Raw genomic sequence first — 22,542 nt, 5'->3', positions numbered from 1 at the left:
AAATTACTTAGGTTGGTAAATGCAAGAGAAATTACATCAGTCTGTTAGGCTTCATGCTAGAAATGTGTGAAGTGGTTAAAAGAGCAAGTATGAAAAACAATTATAAAATTAATCAGCTATGTCACAAAAAACTAAATGTTTTTTCTCAAATATGAGATAGTTGAATTTTTTTCATTTTAAGAACTGTATTCTAGAAATGTAATTTGCTACTATCCCATACACAGGTTTTTAGAAAAATATTCTGAAAAGAATAAAGATTTCAGATAACCCAGCAACTTTTTCATTCAGAAAGGAACGTTCTATTTCTTTGGGTTGCATTTTGGAGGACTTCTTTTCCCACTTTCCACATTGCTAGTAAAATATATCAAAATATAGGAAGTCCTCTAAATTCAAAACCCCCGTTCTCTGTACGCTTTTTCTCTCCAGCTACAACTGGCTGCTCTGCTGAGAGGGAGGACTGAGGTCTATGCTGCCTTTCCCAGCACCATTCAACAAGTAACTTTCACAAGGGTCTTTCTCTAGCTACTAAATCAGTAACCTTTAGTTATATTACTTCAAAGCTTTAGAGTGGATACCTTTGAAAAATGTATCATTTCCCTGGCTTCTTAATTGACCCATCAGCATCAAACATATGTACATGACCCAGGATTATTGTTAAACACCAGTTACTGGACTGTGGGTGTGATGGGTGATCATGTGTGGTGGGTGATCAAGTGTGGTGGGTGATCACGTGTGGTGGGTGATCGTGTGTGGTGGGTGATCAAGTGTGGTGGGTGATCACATGTGGTGGGTTATCGTGTGTGGGGTAACAGGGTCAAACAGGTTCTGACATCAGCAGCCCTCATAATGAGTTTCTTTAAAAGTCCCCAGTGCCATCAAGACTCCAGTTCAGTGTTTCCCCTAAGGTTCAGATTCAGAGTCTCCTAGGCACAACTGACTCTCTGCAAAATCAGAAGCTTTGAATCAACAGCCAAGCTGCCTTCTCCAAGGGCATCTCCTGGGAAACTGTTACCACGAGTGCTGTGTGGACCGCTGGTCACTCAGAGACTGCTGCGCTTTCCGCATCACTAGCAGTGGGTTCCCTATGGGCCTGAGAGCTCGTGCTCTTTCCAACTCCACAGCTCACACGAAGTCAATACAGAGGAGGGGCCTCCTGCACACAGGCTTCTGGGACATGTTTTTCCATGGCTACAAGTTTTTCTATTTGGAAAATTATGAGTTTGTGCTCTGCCAGGATCGGCTGGACATGTTTGGAAACAAACCACTTCCAGGTACCAATAGCGGTATTATATGTGAGCGCAAAGTTCTGGCAGTTCAAGACCACTCCAACACTCCTTATTCTGCTGCTGTTCAGGGGAAACATCACTCATGGCACTGACTGAGCGTGAGAGGACTCAGCAGGCATCCCGATGGGGGGGCACCTTCATCTCTGAAAATGCTGGGGAATGCATACACTTCCCCAGATAAGTCTCAGACAGTCTTCAGCCTCCTGATCAGCTGTTAGTCAGCTAACCCCTGAAATGCTACTTGGGCACAGCGAGAAAACACCCAGACTTAAGAAGTCCATGAACTTCATCAACTGTACTTGTTCATACAAACCTTTTGTCTTTCCAGTTAAATGTGACCAAGAGACAGTCACACATAACGCCTGGGACAATGTCTAACTTATCTGTATCCTTCAAGTTCATGCGGCTGCTCCTACAAGCCAGTCAGACCCTTTACTAACGCTGTAAGCACGAGGGATACTGGTCAACCTCAGGAAATGACCTGACGCAAGAAGTGTGAAAAAACTGTCCCAATGCCCTTTCTGAACCTCTCCGTCACTAACAAGAGGAACAGTGGGGAGGAGACACCACCAGGGCCGGGCTCCACTCAGTCCTCCCCCTGCAGGGCACTGTCTGTTGTCCCACCATGGCAACTACACACATGGCTTAGGATCGGTCCTCCCGGAGCAGCCCCTGGAACAGACCAGCACTGGCAGAGACAGGGTGGGGACAGACACCCGAGTCTCTCGGCCCTGAGGTGGGCTGAGTCTAAGGCACATGTTCTGTGGTTCCTAGAAATCCCCAAGGAAAACACTCGAGTTTTCCGGGCTCTCACATGCTTGCCAGCACCCCATCCGGCCCCAGCTCTACCCGTCTCATGTCTACATTTGTCCCACCGCCCTCAATCCTGCCCTCAAGCCCCACTCCTGGTGGAACCCAGTCTAAGGTAAGCTGTTGCATTACCACATCTTTTTGCTGACTTTTTCCAAGTCTTCATCAGATTTCTATTTAAGTTTGCACAGATGTATTTTGATTTTTGCCCACTGACTGACCTTTTCTGAAGGAGTTAACTGAGCCGCTGGCTCTGCTGTGCACTAAGACGTATAGAGACTGGAGCACGGCCAGAGACGGACACACTGAGATGGACACAGAGCAGCAGTCCCATGAAAATAAATGTGTATGTGTATGTGTGGAATATACACATAATATATAAATATCTTTTATACATGTATGTGTATATGTGCATATCTTTATTATCACTGTCCTTAAAAATTAAGCAATATCCTATTGCCTCTGGGGGAAAAAAGCAGTTAAAAAGCATAAATGTAGTAACTACAGTAGAGAAAAATAGTGAAAAATATTTTAGATACTTAACATGTAGGAGCCTACAAGGTACAATGAACAGATTTCAAGCCTGCTGTAAGGAACCTGGGATCTTCCTCTTAGCCATAACAACGAGTTCTAGCATCTCAAATCAGTCATTTATATGTCCTGAGCCTCAATTTTCTTTCCACCAAAGTCAGAATGTTAAGCTGAGCACCCTCTAAAGGTCCTTCCCTCTCTTGACTCTCACTGTGCTTATTGAGTGAGCACAGGGATTCTGTCTTAAGCAGAAGTGCCCACAACCAACAGCTGGATTGGGGAAAGATAAAAACAAATAGCGATTGTATCCAGTGGAATTGTGCCTGTAACTCACTAAACCCAAGACCTTTAACACAGGACTCTACTTGGCTAAGCATAAGCATGCTTGATTCTGTTCTCTCTTCTCTCCTCTCCTTTCCTTTGAGCATTTTTGTAAGTGAAGCTGCTGACTGATTAGCATAAGACGCTGTCTGAAGGTCCCTCAGTTCCTCTCTCCTTCCAGATTCTCCTGGGCCAGAGAAGGGACCAGCATGTTCTATCATATCTGCTGGAGCTTGCCAACAATTCTGCACACTTTGACCAGGAATGTATTCATTTTTGCAACTGCAGCCAAAACCATGTTGCCACTAATTTGATCATTTCTTCTGAGCAGTTATTCAGTTTTCTTCTCATTCAATAAATTTCCTCTCACTCATGTTGTGATACTCTGGAAACCCTCATTTTATAATCCTTGTACCTTTTTTAAATCAACAATATCCTTCTCTACCCGATTCCTGCCACTGAACAATTTAGCAATATCTTAGAATTCATTGTGACTTAAATTTCTCTTAAGACTTTGAAACTTAATTCTGTTACTTAAAATAACCTTCTTTCACCACAACCATCTGTTTTTCTATTTCTCTATTTATTCAATTCCAAAACACCTGTCCCTGAATGGGTCTCTCTCATGGAAAAGTCTTGAAATTATTTCTGTATTGACAGGCATTGTCTTAAGTGAATTCAAACATTCATTTATTCACTCAACACATTTTACAAGCATCTACTAGTTGCCAGAAGGTATAACAGGTACAGAGAAAACAAAGAAGAATGAAATCATTCCCCTGTCTTCAAGTTCATTACTAATACAGAAGATTGAGAAGAAAAATAAATAACATAAGGGCATCAGTGCTACAGAATGGCAACAAATGAAATACTACAAACAGAGGAGGAGCGATGGGTTCAGTGTGGACTGCCACTGAGGCCATCTCTAGTGCCAGGGCATTCAGGCCGACCTGGGAATCACCTGTTAGTATCCACACCAAACAACAATAGTGTGTGTCAGAGGCAGACATATCAGGTTTATTGCCTCCGACTGTTCTACTATGACACAGACTTTATTATTTACTAAATCTTTTTAAAATAAAAACACTATGCTGTCTGATTTAGAAGACTAATTTCTTCTAAATCTTTCTAAATAATCATTTGAACACTAGGTGACAATGGGAATTCGTAACTAACCCTTTGGTTTGCATGTCAGGAGTCACTAATTTGCAGGAGGGGCTTTGGCTTCATTTTTTTAAAATGTAAATGAACAAGACACTATTAGATTGTTTTTCAGAAATTAATAAAAAAATACCAATACTCTTATCAATAAGCAAAATATCTAACATACTAAAAGGAAAGCATTTATACTGCACTGAAACCTCATTTATTTAATGTCGTGAAGGACATAAACAGAAGAAAACAGGGATTAGATAGCACAAGATGAATGGGAAACATACCAGAAGATGCTTCCAGTCTTTCCAGTCGGCTGATCAGCCAGTCAAGGGAGCCAGAAAACTGGGCACAGTTTTTACGATTTCCTCTAATTAAAGCCGCTGCAAAAGAAAAGGCAAATTTCACATTTCTGTGATTTTCTAGTTCCAAACCCAACAAGCTAATAGCAGCCCTAAAATGTTGAGTCAAGAACAAAAGACCTCCACTTTGTATCTAAAACAAAGACACACACACAATGGAGACGTTACAAAAAGAACTGATAGTATTAACAGGGAAGGAAAGATCACCGCTCATTGGTAAAGATTATTTTGAGGAGGGAACTGTTCATACTGGGAGGTGATAATGAAGGATAATGGGGAAACCACTGTCCTGAGAGTCCCCTCATCTGGGATCTAATACCCACTGCTTTTTAATTAGCTGTGATAAATTATTTAATTTCCCCGGGTTCGATTCCCGGCCAGGGCACACAGGAGAAGCGCCCATTTGCTTCTCCACCCCTCCGCCGCGCTTTCCTCTCTGTCTCTCTCTTCCCCTCCCGCAGCCGAGGCTCCATTGGAGCAAAGATGGCCCGGGCGCTGGGGATGGCTCTGTGGCCTCTGCCCCAGGCGCTAGAGTGGCTCTGGTCGCAATATGGCGACGCCCAGGATGGGCAGAGCATCGCCCCCTGGTGGGCAGAGCGTCGCCCCCTGGTGGGCGTGCCGGGTGGATCCCGGTCGGGCGCATGCGGGAGTCTGTCTGACTGTCTCTCCCTGTTTCCAGCTTCAGAAAAATGAAAAAAAAAAAAAAAAAAAAAAAAAAAAAAAAATTATTTAATTTCCCTAAAGCTTAATTTTCTCCCCTATAAAATGAAGAAATGAAGAGCGCATCTATTTTCCCTAAAATGTCACACAGAACATGGGAGAGGATTGCAACTGTGACAGGCATCCGGAGAGACGTTGTCACATGACCCAGGGAAAGGGTGGGAGGCTGATAGGCAGTAAATCTGCATCTCTCCCCGTTTGGCGGTTCACATGCATGTCAAGGACTCTGACAACTCCAGTAGTAAAGTTACCTGTGTTAATGTGGCTTAACTTCATGTCTTCTATACTGCCTTGACAAAGCACCCATCATCTATGAAATTGCTATGTGATCTGTATGACCTCTTCCAACCCAATTTGTATATTCAATGGGAAACTCAATGTTTCAGTCATTCAATCCTTTCAAAATAAATCTTGCAAATGTTTTAAGTAAATTAGGCCCTTACACCCATAAGATGGTTCAGAAATTTCCAAAGGGTTGGTGAGATTTTTATCCAGTACACTATTTAAGGGGAAAAGGATGTGGCCATAAGAAAAGTCACTACTTAAACCAGAAGTGCTCAGAAGCAGTCTGAGGACTGAGCTCAGAGGACTGCCTATTCATCTCCCCATTCAGAGCCAAATGGAGGAGCCCCTGCAGTCACTGGGGCAGGTGGACTCTGCCAGTTCCCTCACATTTCCTCTTCCTCCCCAAAAGTTGTTCTTTGACCTGAGAGGAAGAAACGTAATTCTGGCAGAAAAGACAGGGAGGCCCCCTTTCTTGCAGCCATGTGAGCAAAGCTCCCTGTGCCAGATCCTATGGGCTCAGTTACTGACACGCTGCTACTGCGCTGGAACCAGCCATCCCCCTGACAGCCAGCACCCAGCTGCAGACACAGCAGCGCATGCCAGGGACACGTGTCAGGCTGAGGGATCACAGAAAATCAGGAGTGCGAATGCTCAAGGCGCTTCTATTCTGTAAGAATAGTTGTTCCTGACTTAGGACAGCGGCCTCTTGGGAGAGTATATATTGAAGGTTTTCAATCTCTGTAGAGTTTCATTTTTTAAAAATTTAACTCTTTTCTTTTTACCTCTGATTTTTAAAATAAAGATATTAAGTATCTTCTAGATGTCAGATATTACTGGTAAGTCTTAAAGAAAAAATAATGTAAAAATAAACCCTTTTAATAAACTATGGGCCATTTAAGAAAATCATACAGTGAACCACAGAAAAATCTTCATTAAATACTGCAAACAAATGGCACAGACCATGTTCTCTGACAACAATAGGAAGAAACTAGAAATCAGCAAGAAAACCTAAAATAAAACCAAAGTACTTAAAATTTAAACTTTCAACTAAATAAGTTTTTAGTAAATAGGGAATCAATATCACAGCATGTTTAATAAATACTGAAACACTAATACACCCTAAAATACCAATGATGAATGCTCAAACTGTATTCAGAGAATAATGAACTAAACATTTTAACTGCTAAGCAACAGGGTAAAAAATGCTAACTAAACATGCCTTTCAAAATATAAAAAAAAGCATTACAAATAAATAAAATGGAAAAAATAAATAGCATTTAAAGTAGAAATTAATGCCTTAAAAACAAATCATCTATGTAAATTAGAGTAGGAAAGATCAACATAGTCAAGTATTTTTAAAAATATAAGCTATATACCAACTTTAATCAAGAAGAAAAGTGCAAAAGGACAATGTTTAAAAATAAAGGGAATTGCCCTGGCCGGTTGGCTCAGTGGTAGAGCGTCGGCCTGGCGTGCAGGAGTCCCGGGTTCGATTCCCAGCCAGGGCACACAGGAGAAGCGCCCATCTGCTTCTCCACCAATCCCCCTCTCCTTCCTCTCTGTCTCTCTCTTCCCCTCCCGCAGCCAAGGCTCCACTGGAGCAAAGTTTGCCTGGGCACTGAGGATGGCTCTGTGGCCTCTGCCTCAGGAGCTAGAATGGCTCTGGTTGCAAGAGCGACGCCCCAAGATAGGCAGAGCATCGCCCCCTGGTGGGCATGTCGGGTGGATCCCAGTCGGGCGCATGCGGGAGTCTGTCTGACTGCCTCCTCGTTTCCAGCTTCAGAAAAATACAAAAAAATAAAAAATTAAAAATTAAAAGGAATTATAAACATATCCACTTTATATATCTCAGTAGTACTAGAATATTTGAACATTTAGGAAAACCTTCAAATATATATGTTTTCTCACCAAAACTGACCCAAAGGAGAACATCTAAACAGAATAACCCATGAATAATATTGAAAAATATGTCTAAGACAAAAGAAGTCTTTTTCTGTATTTAAGAAATAAGTAATTTCTATACTGAACCCAAAGTAAATAAACTAAGGAGGCTCCTGCACTGTCTTTACCAGACACTACAACTGTGATATCAATGCCTACCAGTTGTGCAGATAAGAAAACCAGAGGGAATGCTTCCAAATAGAAATCTAAAAATCTTTTACAAAAATGGTATTTATAAGTCATATTCAGAGGTATATTAGCAACATTAAGTCAAGCAGTGATTCATTCTTCTATTATGACAGATATGTGTTAGAAAATCTGTTATTATTTCAGTAATAATATATATATATATTCCCAACAAAAAAAAATTTAACTCAATAAAATAGAATTCCTACTGAAATTATGAATGTGTGCACATATGTGTACAGGCACAGGTGTTTTACAGATAAATGAACTGTGTGAATTACTATAATTCAGCTAATTAAGAAGAAATCACGTGAGTTTCTGAAGTAATAGGGAATTATTAGAAATACAAGGAAATTCATCATAATACTGTTTGTAAGAGCAAAACACTGGGACAGCCTGAGTGTGGACTAAATAGATGATGACATTCTTCAGCTGGGTGGTCACATCCAAACTGACGAAGGGTCACAATCCCAGTCAAGGAAAGCTGCCCCCAGTCTTAACGGTGGTGAAAGCAATGTTATAAAAGAATAGTGAGAGTACAAGTCCACTGTGGTGAAGGAAGTGCACACACCCAATATAAGTCTATGCACAGTGTGGAGAACTGGTTTTTTAGACTATTTCCCAGAGAATGCAAGCTGCCTTTTGGGAAAATATATCCTATTAAGTGCCTGGGATAGGAAGGAGGCCTTGAGTAATACTGAAAAGGGTAGGGCTGTTCTCCCTTTGTTGAAAAGAGAATTTTCTTATTGCAAAACAGGGGGGAAGATGAACACAGCTAGGAGAAAAAAAGGACCACAAATCTCATTTAAAAGTCACAGTTGCTCATTAAGAACAGCAGTCGTATGGACCTGTGCGGAGGGGTCATTCTGTAACTTCAGAAAACGTCAAATGGCAATGAGGAAGCATGTACGTGTGACTAGATGACCCCCAGAATGGACAGACACCAAGAAGCCTTGAGCCTGTCTCAGTCCACCAACTTGGAATTTGGACCAAGCTGCAAACCTTCAGGAAGGAAGGCCACAGCCGGTGTCTCAACAGTGTAGGGTTTGCAAAGGCATGCAAACACAACACTCCTGTCCCGTGTGCATGTGGTATGCAAAATGTGCTGTATGTGTATAACATCGTATAAACATTAGAAGAAATGGTTTTTAAAGATTACATACTAAAAAATGTGTTGTTAAATTTACAAGTAGTTTCCACCTTTCTTCTATTAATTATCTAATTGTTATATTAAAGATGTATTCATTTTAAAATCAGATCATTTAATTCTTTGCAAAAAGGAAAAGTGAAGCAATGGCAAGCACTGCCAGGTGTCTGAGGGCCGCTCTCCTCTCCAAGGAACAATGAGAACTTTCTGTGTGCATCAAGGAACAGGAATCAACTCCGGACGAAGGTCCTCTCCTCAGTGCAGGACAGGCATGCTAAACCTTAAAGCACTTTTCAGTTGCTGGCTAATCGGCCTTAAAGAGAGCTATGACCTGTCATCCTCCAAACATCACTATTTGTCCTCATTTAGGAAATACGGATGCAAATGCAGTGGAGAGTTGCAGTCACCTTGTCACAGGCGCAGGGACTCGACTGAGAACTTCCAACATGCCCCAGAGAAGGTCAGCCACAGCCACTGCCAGGCGCCTCAGGGATGGCAGACCCTGAGCACAGGGCACAGAGCCACATGACCAAGTAAGAGCTTTTCTCCTCCATCCCTACATTAACCAGGAGAAGAAGGTAAGAAGGGACATCAGTGGGTCCCTGTTAACACAGAGGAGATGACTTAAACCCGGGCAGCTTGATTCTGCAGACTATGTTCAGTTCGGGCTCAGCTGCACCCCAGTCCTGCCTACTCCTTCTGCTTGAATCCCCTGTCTACAGAGCTAAGAAAAGTGGGGGGAGGTATAGTAGATAGAGAAAGTAGGTATCTCACAGAATTGGCTATAAAATAAATTTCCATTAAAAATATAGTAATGTCAGAAATGGCGCCGTGAGCAGCGCGTCCGACAGATCTCCCCAAAATCTCAACAAATTTATCAACTAGAAACAGAAAAATTTATCCTCAGAGCATCCCGGAGTTCCACACACACACTGAAAGTGAAAGGACTGTTGCCGAGGAGGGAATACGCCTATGGTGAGTCAACCCACACGTGCAGCTGCCCGCGCCGCGGTCCGGAGAGTCCTAGCCACCGGAGCGCACTAAGAAGCCGCGCGCGCGCCCCGTGCCGTGGTCCCGGAAGTCCCAGCCACCACCGGCGTGCACTGAGAAGCCGTGCGAGCGCCCTGTGCCGCAGTCCGGGAGGGGCACCAAACCTGTCTTTCCTAGTCAGGAGATTCTCTCCGTGGGTGGGGCACCTCACCCAGCCATTAGAGCTAACAATCAAGCGTTGGGGGAGGGGCGCGCAGGCAGCCTGAAATACTCTCTGGAGCACAGCTGCGGATCCAATCACTGAAATTAGCTTAACCCACGAAATCTGCGCACCCACAGGGCTCTAATTGATAAGATCTCTCCCAGTTCAGCAACCCAAGACAAGAGGCATAATATTTTTCAGTGCCTTTCGCTAAAGGGGTGGGGGCAACTTCTGATTGACAGAGCCTCCATATTCAGGGATATACCTAACAAGAGGGACTTGGCAGATATTAAGATCTATACAGCAAGCAGCGAATAGTGCATCTTCTTTCCAGCCAAAACAGGCTACAAAGTGTGGAAAGCCTGGGTTGAGTGGTCCAACTGAATGCTAGGCGCTGAACAGTCACCTTGACAACAATTGACTCCCAGCCCCACCTGATTACGCTGGAGGCTCTGACTGCCAGAGCCTTACCCAGAGCCTTGCACTGAATGAGGATAGAGTGGGGATTTCCCAGCTCTTTGAGCCTCTTACTCCCCAGACAGAAGCAGTGGCAGCCTCATAGCTGGATCACCAGGCTGCTAATTCAGGAAGGGGAGACTAGGGGAGAGACTCCAGGAAAGCAAACTCTCTCATTGTTGGACTCTGCAAACGCCAACAAGCCTTGACTACCAGCAAGACTAAAGCCAATTATATGACATTGCCATAGAATCCCATCAACTGCAAATCCCTACCTAAGCGTGACACAGGGGCAGAACCTGGGGTACAGAGTCACCGACCAGGAAGAGGGAGAGAAAAGAAAAAGGAAGAAGCTAATCTCTCAAAATCAAGAAAAATCCACAGACTTTATAACTTGTTCCACTAATTCTTTGTTGTTGTTGTTTCTTTCTTCTTTCTTATTGCCTTTATTATTATTTGTATTTCCTCCACCTCGGTCCTTTTATTCTCTGCCCATCTTATGCTACCCTTTTCTTGAACTACACTACCCATGAGTGTTACATTTTATTTCTTTTCTTCATCCTTACTCTCCCTCAGGGTTACACTCCAAAACCCTTAACTCTCACTCTCTCCCCTTTTGTTTTCTTTTTGTTTTGTTTTTTTGTTTTTTTTTCCCCTCTCCTTTTTTTCTTCCGTTTCTCTCTTTATCTTATTTTTTCCTTTCTATAAGTTTCTTCTTTTCTCCTTTTACTTTTCCTCCCATTTAATCCTCAATCACGAACAAATTATTTAATTTGGGACTCAAGTTTTTTTGGTTTTTTTTTTGTTTGTTTGTTCTTTTTTTTTTTTTTTCTTTTCTGCTTTTGTTCTTGGTTTTCCTTTATTTGTTTGTTTTTGTGGCATTTTGGGTACTTTTTACATTGCTTTTTAACTCACTAGCATTCCTCCCAACCCAAAGTCTCCATTGTATTTAGTCTTCGCTCCACTTAATACAACAGATTTTTACTTATTATTTTTATTTTTTTCTTCTTTAAATATTATTATTTTTTCTCTCCTTATTTCTGTTTCCCTCTTATCCCTCTCATTATATCTCTTAGTCGACCATCACTTACAAGCAAATCATTTTATGCTTGTCTAAGATATCCTCCTTTTTTTTTTTTTTTGCATTTAGTAGGTCCCTACTCCCTTTTTTGCCCCTTGAACACTTCACCCCAAATCAGGCCCTCCATTATAGGCAGTTTTTGTTCCATTTAGCATAATATAATTCACAGGTCATCACGATATTTACCTAAAGAGGTGAGAGGAGGGGAGGAGAAGAAAGAAAAAAGGGGGAAATAATAAATTATTACTTTTCTTGTGTGTGGAGTGTTTTCCTTTTTTTTTTTCTTTTATTAATTTATTTTTTCCCTTTTTATTCTTTATTAATTCTAATTAACACTATCAACAAGACCACCTTCAGATGCCAATAAGAAAAAGAACATCGAATATTATGGATAAAAAAGATAGAGAGGTAACCCAAATAGATGTGGAAAAATCTATGGAGAAAAGATTTCACATATTGGAAGCCTTGGAGCCAAATGACAGAGAATTTAAAATAGAAATCTTAAAAATACTCAGAGATATACAAGAAAACACAGAAAGGCAATTTAGGGAAATCAGAAAACAACTCAATGATCAAAAAGAATATATTACCAAGGAAATTGAAACTATAAAAACAAATCAAACAGAAATGAAAAACTCAATTCACGAACTGAAAAACGAGACAACAAGCTTAGCTAATAGAACAGCCCAGATAGAAGATAGGATTAGTGAAATAGAAGACAAGCAACTTGAGGCACAACAGAGAGAAGAAGAAAGAGACTCAAAAATAATAAAAAACGAGAAAGCCCTACAGGAATTGTCTGACTCCATCAGAAAGAATAACATAAGAATAATAGGTATATCAGAGGGAGAAGAGAAAGAAAATGGAATGGAGAATATACTCAAACAAATAATAGATGAGAACTTCCCAAGCCTGTGGAAAGAACTAAAGCCTCAAATTCAAGAAGCAAACAGAACACCAAGTTTTCTTAACCCCAACAAACCCACTCCAAGGCACATCATAATGAAGATGACACAAACCAATGACAAAGAAAAAATTCTCAAGGCAGCCAGGGAAAAGAAGAATACAACATATAAAGGAAGACCTATTAGATTATCATCAGATTTCTCAGCAGAAACTCTACAAGCTAGAAGAAAGTGGACCCCAATATTCAAAGCCCTGAAAGAGAGAAACTTTCAGCCAAGAATACTATACCCATCAAAGCTATCCTTCAAGTACGAAGGAGATATAAAAACATTCACTAATACAGAAAAGATGAGAGAATTTATCATCAGAAAGCCCCCACTCCAGGAAATACTAAAGGGGGTTTTCCAACCAGATTCAAAGAACAAAAGAAAACAAAACCACAAGTAACAGCTCCACCAAGAAAACAATAAAACCAAACTTAAACTGTGACAACAAAAGAAAAAAAAGGGGGAGAAAAGATGAAGATTAACAGTAGCAAAGGACGATGAAGCGCAGAAATACTCATAAGAAAGGGTACTACAATGAATATGGTAGGTACCCTTTTCATTACTTAATGGTAACCACCCTTGAAAAAACCACCACAAAAACACTTGACTTAAAAAAGGTAGCAACAGAAGAAAGAAGTATGGAATACAAACAAACAAAAACAAACAATAGAAAAACAAAAGAGAAGAATCAAACAAGATACAAAACTAACAGAAAGCAATTTATAAAATGGCAATAGGGAACCCACAAGTGTCAATAATTACACTAAATGTAAATGGATGAAACTCACCAATAAAAAAAAAGACACAGAGTAGCAGAATGGATTAAAAAAGAAAATCCAACTGTATGCTGCCTACAAGAAACTCATCTAAGCAACAAGGATAAAAACAAATTCAAAGTGAAAGGCTGGAAAACAATACTCCAAGCAAACAACACCCAAAAAAAAGCAGGTGTAGCAATACTCATATCTGATAATGCTGACTACAAGACAGAAAAAGTACTCAGAGACAAAAATGGTCATTTCATAATGATTAAGGGGACACTGAATCAAGAAGACATAACAATCCTTAATATATATGCACCAAACCAAGGAGCACCAAAATATATAAGACAGCTACTTATTGACCTTAAAACTAAAACTGATAAAAATACAATCATACTTGGAGACCTCAATACACCGCTGACGGTTCTAGATCAGTCATCCAAACAGAGAATCAATAAAGATATAGTGGCCTTAAACGAAATACTAGAACACCTGGATATGATAGACATCTACAGGACTCTTCATCCCAAAGCGACAGAGTATACATTTTTCTTTAGTGTACATGGAACATTCTCAAGAATTGACCATATGTTGGGCCACAAAGACAATATCAGCAAATTTAGAAAAATTGAAGTTGTACCAAGCATATTCTCTGATCATAAGGCCTTGAAACTAGAATTCAATTGTAAAAAAAAGGGGGAAAACCCCACAAAATTATGGAAACTAAACAACATACTTCTAAAAAATGAATGGGTCAAAGAAGAAATAAGCGCAGAGATCAAAAGATATATACAGACAAATGAAAATGAAAATACGACATATCAGAATCTCTGGGATGCAGCAAAAGCAGTAATAAGAGGAAAGTTCATATCACTTCAGGCCTATATGAACAAACAATGGAGAGCCGAAGTAAACCACTTAACTTCATACCTTCAGGAACTAGAAAAAGAAGAACAAAGACAACGCAAAACCAGCCGAAGAAAGGAGATAATAAAAATCAGAGCAGAAATAAACAAAATAGAGAACAGAAAAACTATAGAAAAAATCAATAAAACAAGGAGCTGGTTCTTTGAAAAGATCAACAAAATCGACAAACCCTTGGCAAGACTCACCAAGGAAAAAAGACACAGGACTCAAATAAATAAAATCCAAAATGAAAGAAGAGAAATCACCACAGACATCATAGATATACAAAGAATTATTGTAGAATACTATGAAAAACTATATGCCACCAAATACAACAATCTAGAAGAAATGGATAAATTCCTAGAACAATACAACCTTCCTAAACTGAGTCATGAAGAAGCAGAAAGCCTAAACAGACCAATCAGCAGGGAGGAAATAGAAAAAACTATTAAAAACCTCCCCAAAAATAAAAGTCCAGGCCCAGATGGTTATACTAGTGAATTCTATCAAACATTCAAAGAAGACTTGGTTCCTATTCTACTCAAAGTCTTCCAAAAAATTGAAGAAGAAGCAATACTTCCAAACACATTTTATGAGGCCAACATAACCCTCATACCAAAACCAGGCAAGGATGGCACAAAGAAAGAAAACTACAGACCAATATCTCTAATGAATACAGATGCTAAAATACTAAACAAAATACTGGCAAATCAAATACAACAACATATTAAAAAAATAATACATCATGATCAAGTGGGATTCATCCCAGAATCTCAAGGATGTTTCAACATACGTAAAACGGTTAACGTAATACACCATATCAACAAAACAAAGAACAAAAACCACATGATCTTATCAATAGACGCAGAAAAAGCTTTCGATAAAATACAACACAATTTTATGTTTAAGACTCTCAACAAAATGGGTATAGAAGGAAAATATCTCAACATGATAAAGGCCATATATGATAAACCATCACCCAACATCATATTAAATGGCGTAAAACTGAGGACTTTCCACGTTAAATCAGGAACACGATAGGGTTGTCCACTCTCTCCACTCTTATTTAACGTGGTGCTAGAAGTTCTGGCCAGAGCAATTAGACAAGACAAAGAAATAAAAGGCATCCATATCAGAAAAGAAGAAGTAAAGGTATCACTTTTTGCTGATGATATGATCCTATACATCGAAAACCCGAAGGACTTCACAAAAAGATTACTAGAAACAATAAACCAATACAATAAGGTCGCAGGATACAAAATTAACATACAAAATCCATAGCCTTTCTATATGCCAACAATGAAATATTAGAAAACGAACTCAAAAAAATAATCCCTTCACGATTGCAACAAAAAAAATAAAATACCTAGGAATAAACATAACAAAGAATGTAAAGGACCTATATAACGAAAACTACAAGGCATTGCTAAGAGAAATAGAAAAAGACACAATGAGATGGAAAAATATTCCCTGTTCTTGGATAGGAAAAATAAATATAATTAAAATGGTCATATTACCCAAAGCAATATACAAATTTAATGCAATTCCCATCAAAATTCCTATGAGATTTTTTAAAGAAATGGAACAAAAAATCATAAGATTTATATGGAACTATAAAAAACCCCGAATAGCCAAAGCCATCCTAAGGAAAAAGAATGAAGCTGGGGGCATTACAATACCTGACTTTAAACTATATTATAGGGCCACAATAATCAAAACTGTATGGTACTGGCAGAAAAATAGACACTCAGACCAATGGGACAGAATAGAAAGCCCAGAAATAAAACCACATATATATGGTCAAATAATCTTTGATAAGGGGGCCAACAACACAAAATGGAGAAAAGAAAGCCTCTTCAGCAAATGGTGTTGGGAAAACTGGAAAGCCACATGCAAAAGAATGAAACTGGACTACAGCCTTTCTCCGTGTACTAAAATTAATTCAAAATGGATCAAAGACCTAAATATAAGATCTGAAACAATAAAGTACATAGAAGAAGACATAGGTACTAAACTCATGGACCTGGGTTTTAAAGAACATTTTATGAACTTGACTCCAATGGCAAGAGAAGTGAAGGCAAAGATAAATGAATGGGACTACATCAGAATAAAAAGTTTTTGCTCAGCAAGAGAAACTGATATCAAAATAAACAGACAGCCAACTAAATGGGAACTGATATTTTCAAACAATAGCTCAGATAAGGGCCTAATATCCAAAATTTACAAAGAACTCATAAAACTCAACAACAAACAAACAAACAATCCAATAAAAAAATGGGAAGAGGACATGAACAGACACTTCTCCCAGGAAGAAATACAAATGGCCAACAGATATATGAAAAGATGCTCAGCTTCATTAGTTATTAGAGAAATGCAAATCAAAACTACAATGAGATACCACCTCACCCCTGTTAGATTAGCTATTATCAACAAGACGGGTAATAGCAAATGTTGGAGAGGTTGTGGAGAAAAAGGAACCCTCATACACTGTTGGTGGGAATGTAAAGTAGTACAACCATTATGGAGGAAAGTATGGTGGTTCCTCAAAAAACTGCAAATAGAACTACCTTATGACCCAGCAATCCCTCTACTGGGTATATACCCCAAAACCTCAGAATCATTGATACGTAAAGACACATGTAGCCCCATGTTCATTGCAGCACTGTTCACAGTGGCCAAGACATGGAAACAACCAAAAAACCCTTCAATAGAAGACTGGATAAAGAAGATGTGGCACATATACACTATGGAATACTACTCAGCCATAAGAAATGATGACATCAGATCATTTACAGCAAAATGGTGGGATCTTGATAACATTATACAGAGTGAAATAAGTAAATCAGAAAAAAACAAGAACTACATGATTCCATACATTGGTGGAACATAAAAACGAGACTAAGAGACATGGACAAGAGAGTGGTGGTTACCAGGGGTGGGGGGAGGGAGGACGCAGGAGGGAGGGAGGGAGAGAGTTAGGGGGAGGGGGAGGGGCAGAGAAAACTAGACAGGGTGAAGGAGGACAATCTGACTCTGGGTGAGGGTTATGCAACATAATTTAATGACAAGATAACCTAGACATGTTTTCTTTGAATATATGTACCCTGAATTATTAATGTCATCCCATTAACATTAATAAAAATTTATATAAAAAAATATAGTAATGTCTTTGTCATTTCATAGACAAGATTATTACCAAGGTGAAAAAATAATAGTATGTTGCCTGACCAGGCGGTGGCGCAGTGGATAGAGCATCAGAATGAGATGCAGAGGACCCAGTTTCAAAACCCCAGGGTCACCAGCTTGATCTGGTTTGAGCACAGCTCACCAGCTTGAGCTCAAAGTCACTGGCTTGAGCAAGGGGTCACTGGCTGTTCTCTAGCCCCCTGTCAAGGCACATTTGAGAAAGCAAGCAATGAACAACTAAGGTGCTGAAATGAAGAGTTGATACTTCTCATCTCCTTCCCTTCCTGTATGTCTGTCCCCATCTGTCCCTCTCTGTCTCTCTCACAAAATAATATTAATGTTATTTATAAAATTTCCTTCTAGGAGTTTCCAGAGCACAGGACAGAAAACACTTGTGTGCACAAATCCAGAGTGACACCCAGTGTGATCACATCTGAAGCCGGGACCCCTCCTTTTCGTCTCTTGAATGCCGTGTCCTTCAGTACATGGGAAGACCTGCCTTCCAGTCGCCCTGGGGAATGAGCTGGATATGCAGAATCCTTAACTGCTCTACCCTTGGTCAGTCTTCAAGGACGCAGACACTGGAAGCTTCCAGCATACTGAAAAAGAGCAGTCTAATCTGTTTGTTTCACACTTTGAATTCTCATAAAATAAACATTGTAGAAACTATTTGCAAAGAACCATTTCTCTGACATCCTAGCACAGTAGCAACTGCAGACCTCAAGCAGGTGAATGGTGGCCACAGCTGTCAGAGCAGTGGGGAGGTGAGCACAGCCTTGCCCTCAAACCCTGACCCGAGTCTGAGACATCCATGATCCTGCCGGTGCAGGCTCACACATCTCATAAACCAGAATCATAAGTTCTGTCACCCTCTTCCTAAAACACATATAAATATAGCCAAGTCAAATTTTAAACATTATAGACAATCACTTCCACCTCCTCCCCTTTCTCCATGCTCAATAAATCACCATAGACAGAAACAGAAGGTGTCTTATTTCATACCTAACCTGAGAAGGAATCCACTGTCTCCCTGTTTGGAAGAATCAGGAGGAGGCTTTTCAAATTTGGAGTTAATGATATTTGAACCAAAACCTTTGATCGCTGGGTACAGGACAGTGTGACATAAACACCAATTGAACTCCAGTTACTGACACAGATCTGACTAAGACTTTTCCAGACAAAGGGAAGTATACACTTAAGCAGACACAGCTGCTGATATTATCATGCTGACTTCAATAGTCAGGTAGTTCTTACACCAACAAAAGATTGATTCATTTATCATTTTCTAATCATGACATCAGTATTCACTGTAATAAAAACAAAATCAAGAGTAGTCAAAGAAACATTTAAACAATAAAATCTCTGATAATTCTGTTCACCAGAAGCAACTACCATGAAAACTACCAAGCATAATAAAGAGTGTCCACATGCACTGAATAGAAACCTTCTATTTTTTCACTGAACTAGAGTTAATACATTAGCTTTTCCTTTCATCAACTATCATTACTCATTTACGTAAACTGCTTTTTTCAATTATATAAGTAATACATAGACTAAGATAACACAGAGAAAGTAGAAGACCTCTCTGCTCAAAAGCAGCCATCTAGAAGTTTTCTGTGCACCTTTCCAGAAATTTCTAATGAATATACAAGAATGTCCTTTCTTTGCATATTTTAATGGTACACAACGGAATCTTCCTAAGCAAACTGCGAGCAGTGCATCCTTTTTCACTTAATACCACATCCCAGATTGTCATACTAAAAGTCAGCAATCTAGCCTGTTTCAATTTTTCAAATGATGCATTTATCTCAATTTTCAGTGATAACACAGTATTATACCTCATAGATGTACCTGTGTAACCAATGCCCTGCTAATAGGAAAATGATTTTCAATCTCGTATGATTTATAAGCAATTTTGCAGTGATCATCCTTCCCACCTGTACAAATACATCTCTAGATTACATTCCTTAATGGAGAATTTCTGAGACTAAAAGGAAATACCGTATTTCCCCATGTAAAAGATGCTCGCATGTATAAGACACACCTTAATTTTGGGACCTGAAATTTGAAAAAACAAAGTATTCCATAAAGTTACTGAACTATGTTTTATTCATTATAAAATTCATACAATTCCTCATCACTGCCAGAACTCCCATCCACTAGCTTGTCCTCATGTGTCTGATAACAAATCACTGTCTTCAACAATTAGCACAAAAACAAGCTCAAAAAGACAAGAAAGGCACGTAAAGAAACTACAACCACTGTATATAAGATGCACCCAGTTTTTAGACCCCAAATTTTTTGAAAACAGATGCATCTTATACATGGGGCAATACGGTATACATTTGAAGTTTCATGTATATTGCCAATGGAGGGTTATTTGGTTTTTTAATATCAACAATTTACACTCACACCAAGTACATAATACCCAACCTTTTCTTCAATGATGGAGTATTTCCAAGTCTTTACGTGTACCAATAAAACAAGTAAAATAGAATCCTTATTTATTATCTTAATTAGCATTTCAGTATTTGCCATGTTGAGAATCTTTTATTATTTTTTTATTGTTCTGTGAACTGCTTGATCCAAGTGCTGTCTGTTTTCCTATTAGATGGTATTTCCTTTACTTATGGATTTATGAAAACTCTATAAATTGCAAAACTGGGCTTTTGTCTTTCAAATAGATTGCATATTTTACCAAATTTCCATAATTTTTCATTTTCTGCTGTCAAAGTTATCAGTCTTTTATTATCACTTAGTAATATGATTTAACAACACCCTATATTGAGATGGTGAGGCAGTGCCAGCAAAACATCGCAGTCACCTTGTCATGTATGGCATCTGTCTCTGCCATTAACCACAAGCTATGGGAGCAGGGACTGCGTCCCGGTCACCACTGCCCCTCACTGCCCAATCAGGGCCTGTCCCATAGCAGACATTCAGTCAGTCTGTGGTGAACGGATGAAGTTTCTTTCCAAACCTAGAGATGCTGGACTCCAAGCCCTTGTCCCCTCAGCATGACACAGCCTCTGTGACACAGATCCCCTTAGGAGGCTAGGCAAAGGACAAAGAGTAGAGATCCTTGGGAAAAACAGGCAAGAGGGAAAAGGAATCTTTCCCAAAAAGAGATATTATGACATATATGTGGACGGTTCACTGAAGCCCTCTCAGGAGAACAATGTGATAATATAAATGTTAAAAATGTGTGAGCATAGGTGTGTGTGCGTGTGTGTGTGTGTGTATGTGTATGAAGTAAGTCTTGTTTCATAGAACAGTTTAAAGCCACAAAATATTCATCTGCCTGAAATCACAGTGTTCTTAGTGACATATATAATTATTATACTTTAAGTATGTGAGTTTTAGGAGAATATATATATACACACATTAAGTAATAGATCCCTCAAATCCTTTCTTAACCAAGTAAGACATAAACAATTATGGAAGAGATATATATATTTAAGAAATGTATATTATGTGTGTATATATATAAATATTTATATATATATATATATTTAAACATAAACACTCTATATTGAAGTGACTCCAGGCATTTTATGTGAACAGTACCGAATTGCAGGAAAGGATCAGAAGCCACACTGAGTGACTACTGACAGAGTGACTGAGGTCAAATATGGAAAAGAAGGGGCAGCCCAGGCCTGGGGCCACAGAAGTCCAAAGACCAGAATAAAAAGGGCATATGCCAAACATCAGAGTCAAGGAAAATTCATGAGAATGTGAGCGAGCACTCCCAAGAGTCAGAAATAAAGGTTGGTGGAGAGGAGTGGAGGCACAGATGAACCAGAACCCCAACAGTACCAGATGATCAGCCAGAGCTCAAGCACCATATCTCAGGTATTTATCCAGCCCACGATGCACCTGACATAAAGGGTGCAGGTGTACGAGACTGTGACACAGTATTCAGAGAAGAGGTAGAACAAAAGAACGTTTCATCCTGGGGAGAACTATGAAAAAAACTGCATTTCCTCCATTTTCAGATGAGGAGACCATGAGCCAGAGGCTATCTGCAATAATCATGATGCTATGGCTTCTACCAGCTAACCCCAAACATTTCTGGTCACAGCCAACTATGCCAAGTGAAGGCTCTTTTCTAAGACATACTAAAAAGGCAAAACAACAACAAAATCAGAAGCTAAAGAGGAAAGTTTTACTATGCTAATGAGTAAGAGGATAACAAAACTATCCTCAAAATGGGAATAATGACAAGACGGACAACAACATGCTATGCTAAGCATTTGACATACGTTGCCTCATGGAAATATCAACAACCTACCAGGAAAGTGATTGTGTCTGTCTTACAGATCACATTTATAATAACAGGTGTCACTCACCAGGTGCCAGCACGCACCTGTCTTACAATTGAACTGACCTAGTATTTCCTCCAATTTGCAGATGAGCAAACTGAATACAAATTTAGCCACTTGTCAAAGTGAAACTGTGACTGTCAAGGAGGAAGGTCATTTTCTCAGAGGCTGATGTCTGTGGATTAAAGATTAAACTTTTGTCTTTCAAGAAAAAGATGTAACGGCAGAGGAGTAACAGGTCAACGGCTATGAGCTGAGGGTAACTCAATGGCCACAGACTCTCTGCTACAGAGAGTCTAACCTCAGTGGGAACCTCTTTAACATACTTATCATATGAGTCAACATTGAAAGTGGACACCTTTAGTTTGTTCCCTGCTTCTGTGTAACATGCACACCTGTTTGGCAGCCAGGCAGTCCAAGGGCATAGCCCCAGTTTCTACAGCGGGTCAAAGCCGGGGCTGTGTACTCCCCAGCCTCCAGCCAGGATAAGCAGGTCAGGAAGAGATGCAGACACAGTCTGGGCTAATGAGATGGAAACAGCATACTCATTCCAAAGAGGGAATTTCCAGGAGCAGCCCATCACTTCTCCATGTCCAGGGGAGGAGTGGAGGAAGGGACACCTCTAGCTCTGAGCTGATCGCAGTCCCTGAGGCAGTCCAGGGAAGTCAACACTGGAGACAGCTGACCCCTACAGGGGAGTGCAGACAGAACCTGGTCCCTGGTCAGATGCTATGATGGACACTGGGTCCCACCCAGTGTGGACCCCTCGCTTTGCAAGCCCACAGACGCCCCTTGTTTTCAGAAGCAGTCTGAGTGCAGGCATTCTGCTATTTGACACTGAACATACCCTAAGAGATATATCTCTTCTCTATAGAAAGGGAAAATCACATTCTAGCCATGTTTCCATTAACAATCAAACCAGAAAACAGAGTATAAAAAGAGCT

At 39.9% G+C, this 22,542-nt stretch overlaps 1 protein-coding gene across 2 annotated transcripts in view; it reads right to left on the bottom strand.

Moving 5' to 3' along the window:
- The window catches only part of LOC136404475 (ryanodine receptor 2-like), a 650,806-nt gene that overhangs the window by 283,429 nt on the left and 344,835 nt on the right, over positions 1–22,542 (bottom strand). For both annotated transcript variants that reach the window (XM_066383777.1, XM_066383773.1), the window contains one exon: positions 4,388–4,483. In XM_066383777.1, coding sequence (XP_066239874.1) covers positions 4,388–4,483 — 96 coding nt within the window. The remainder of the gene's footprint in view (positions 1–4,387; positions 4,484–22,542) is intronic.

Source organism: Saccopteryx leptura, chromosome 1 (genome assembly GCF_036850995.1).
Source record: "Saccopteryx leptura isolate mSacLep1 chromosome 1, mSacLep1_pri_phased_curated, whole genome shotgun sequence".
Lineage (NCBI taxonomy): Eukaryota > Metazoa > Chordata > Mammalia > Chiroptera > Emballonuridae > Saccopteryx > Saccopteryx leptura.
The sequence above is the reverse complement of the archived record's forward strand: the minus strand, read 5'-3'. Positions and strand labels throughout refer to the sequence as shown.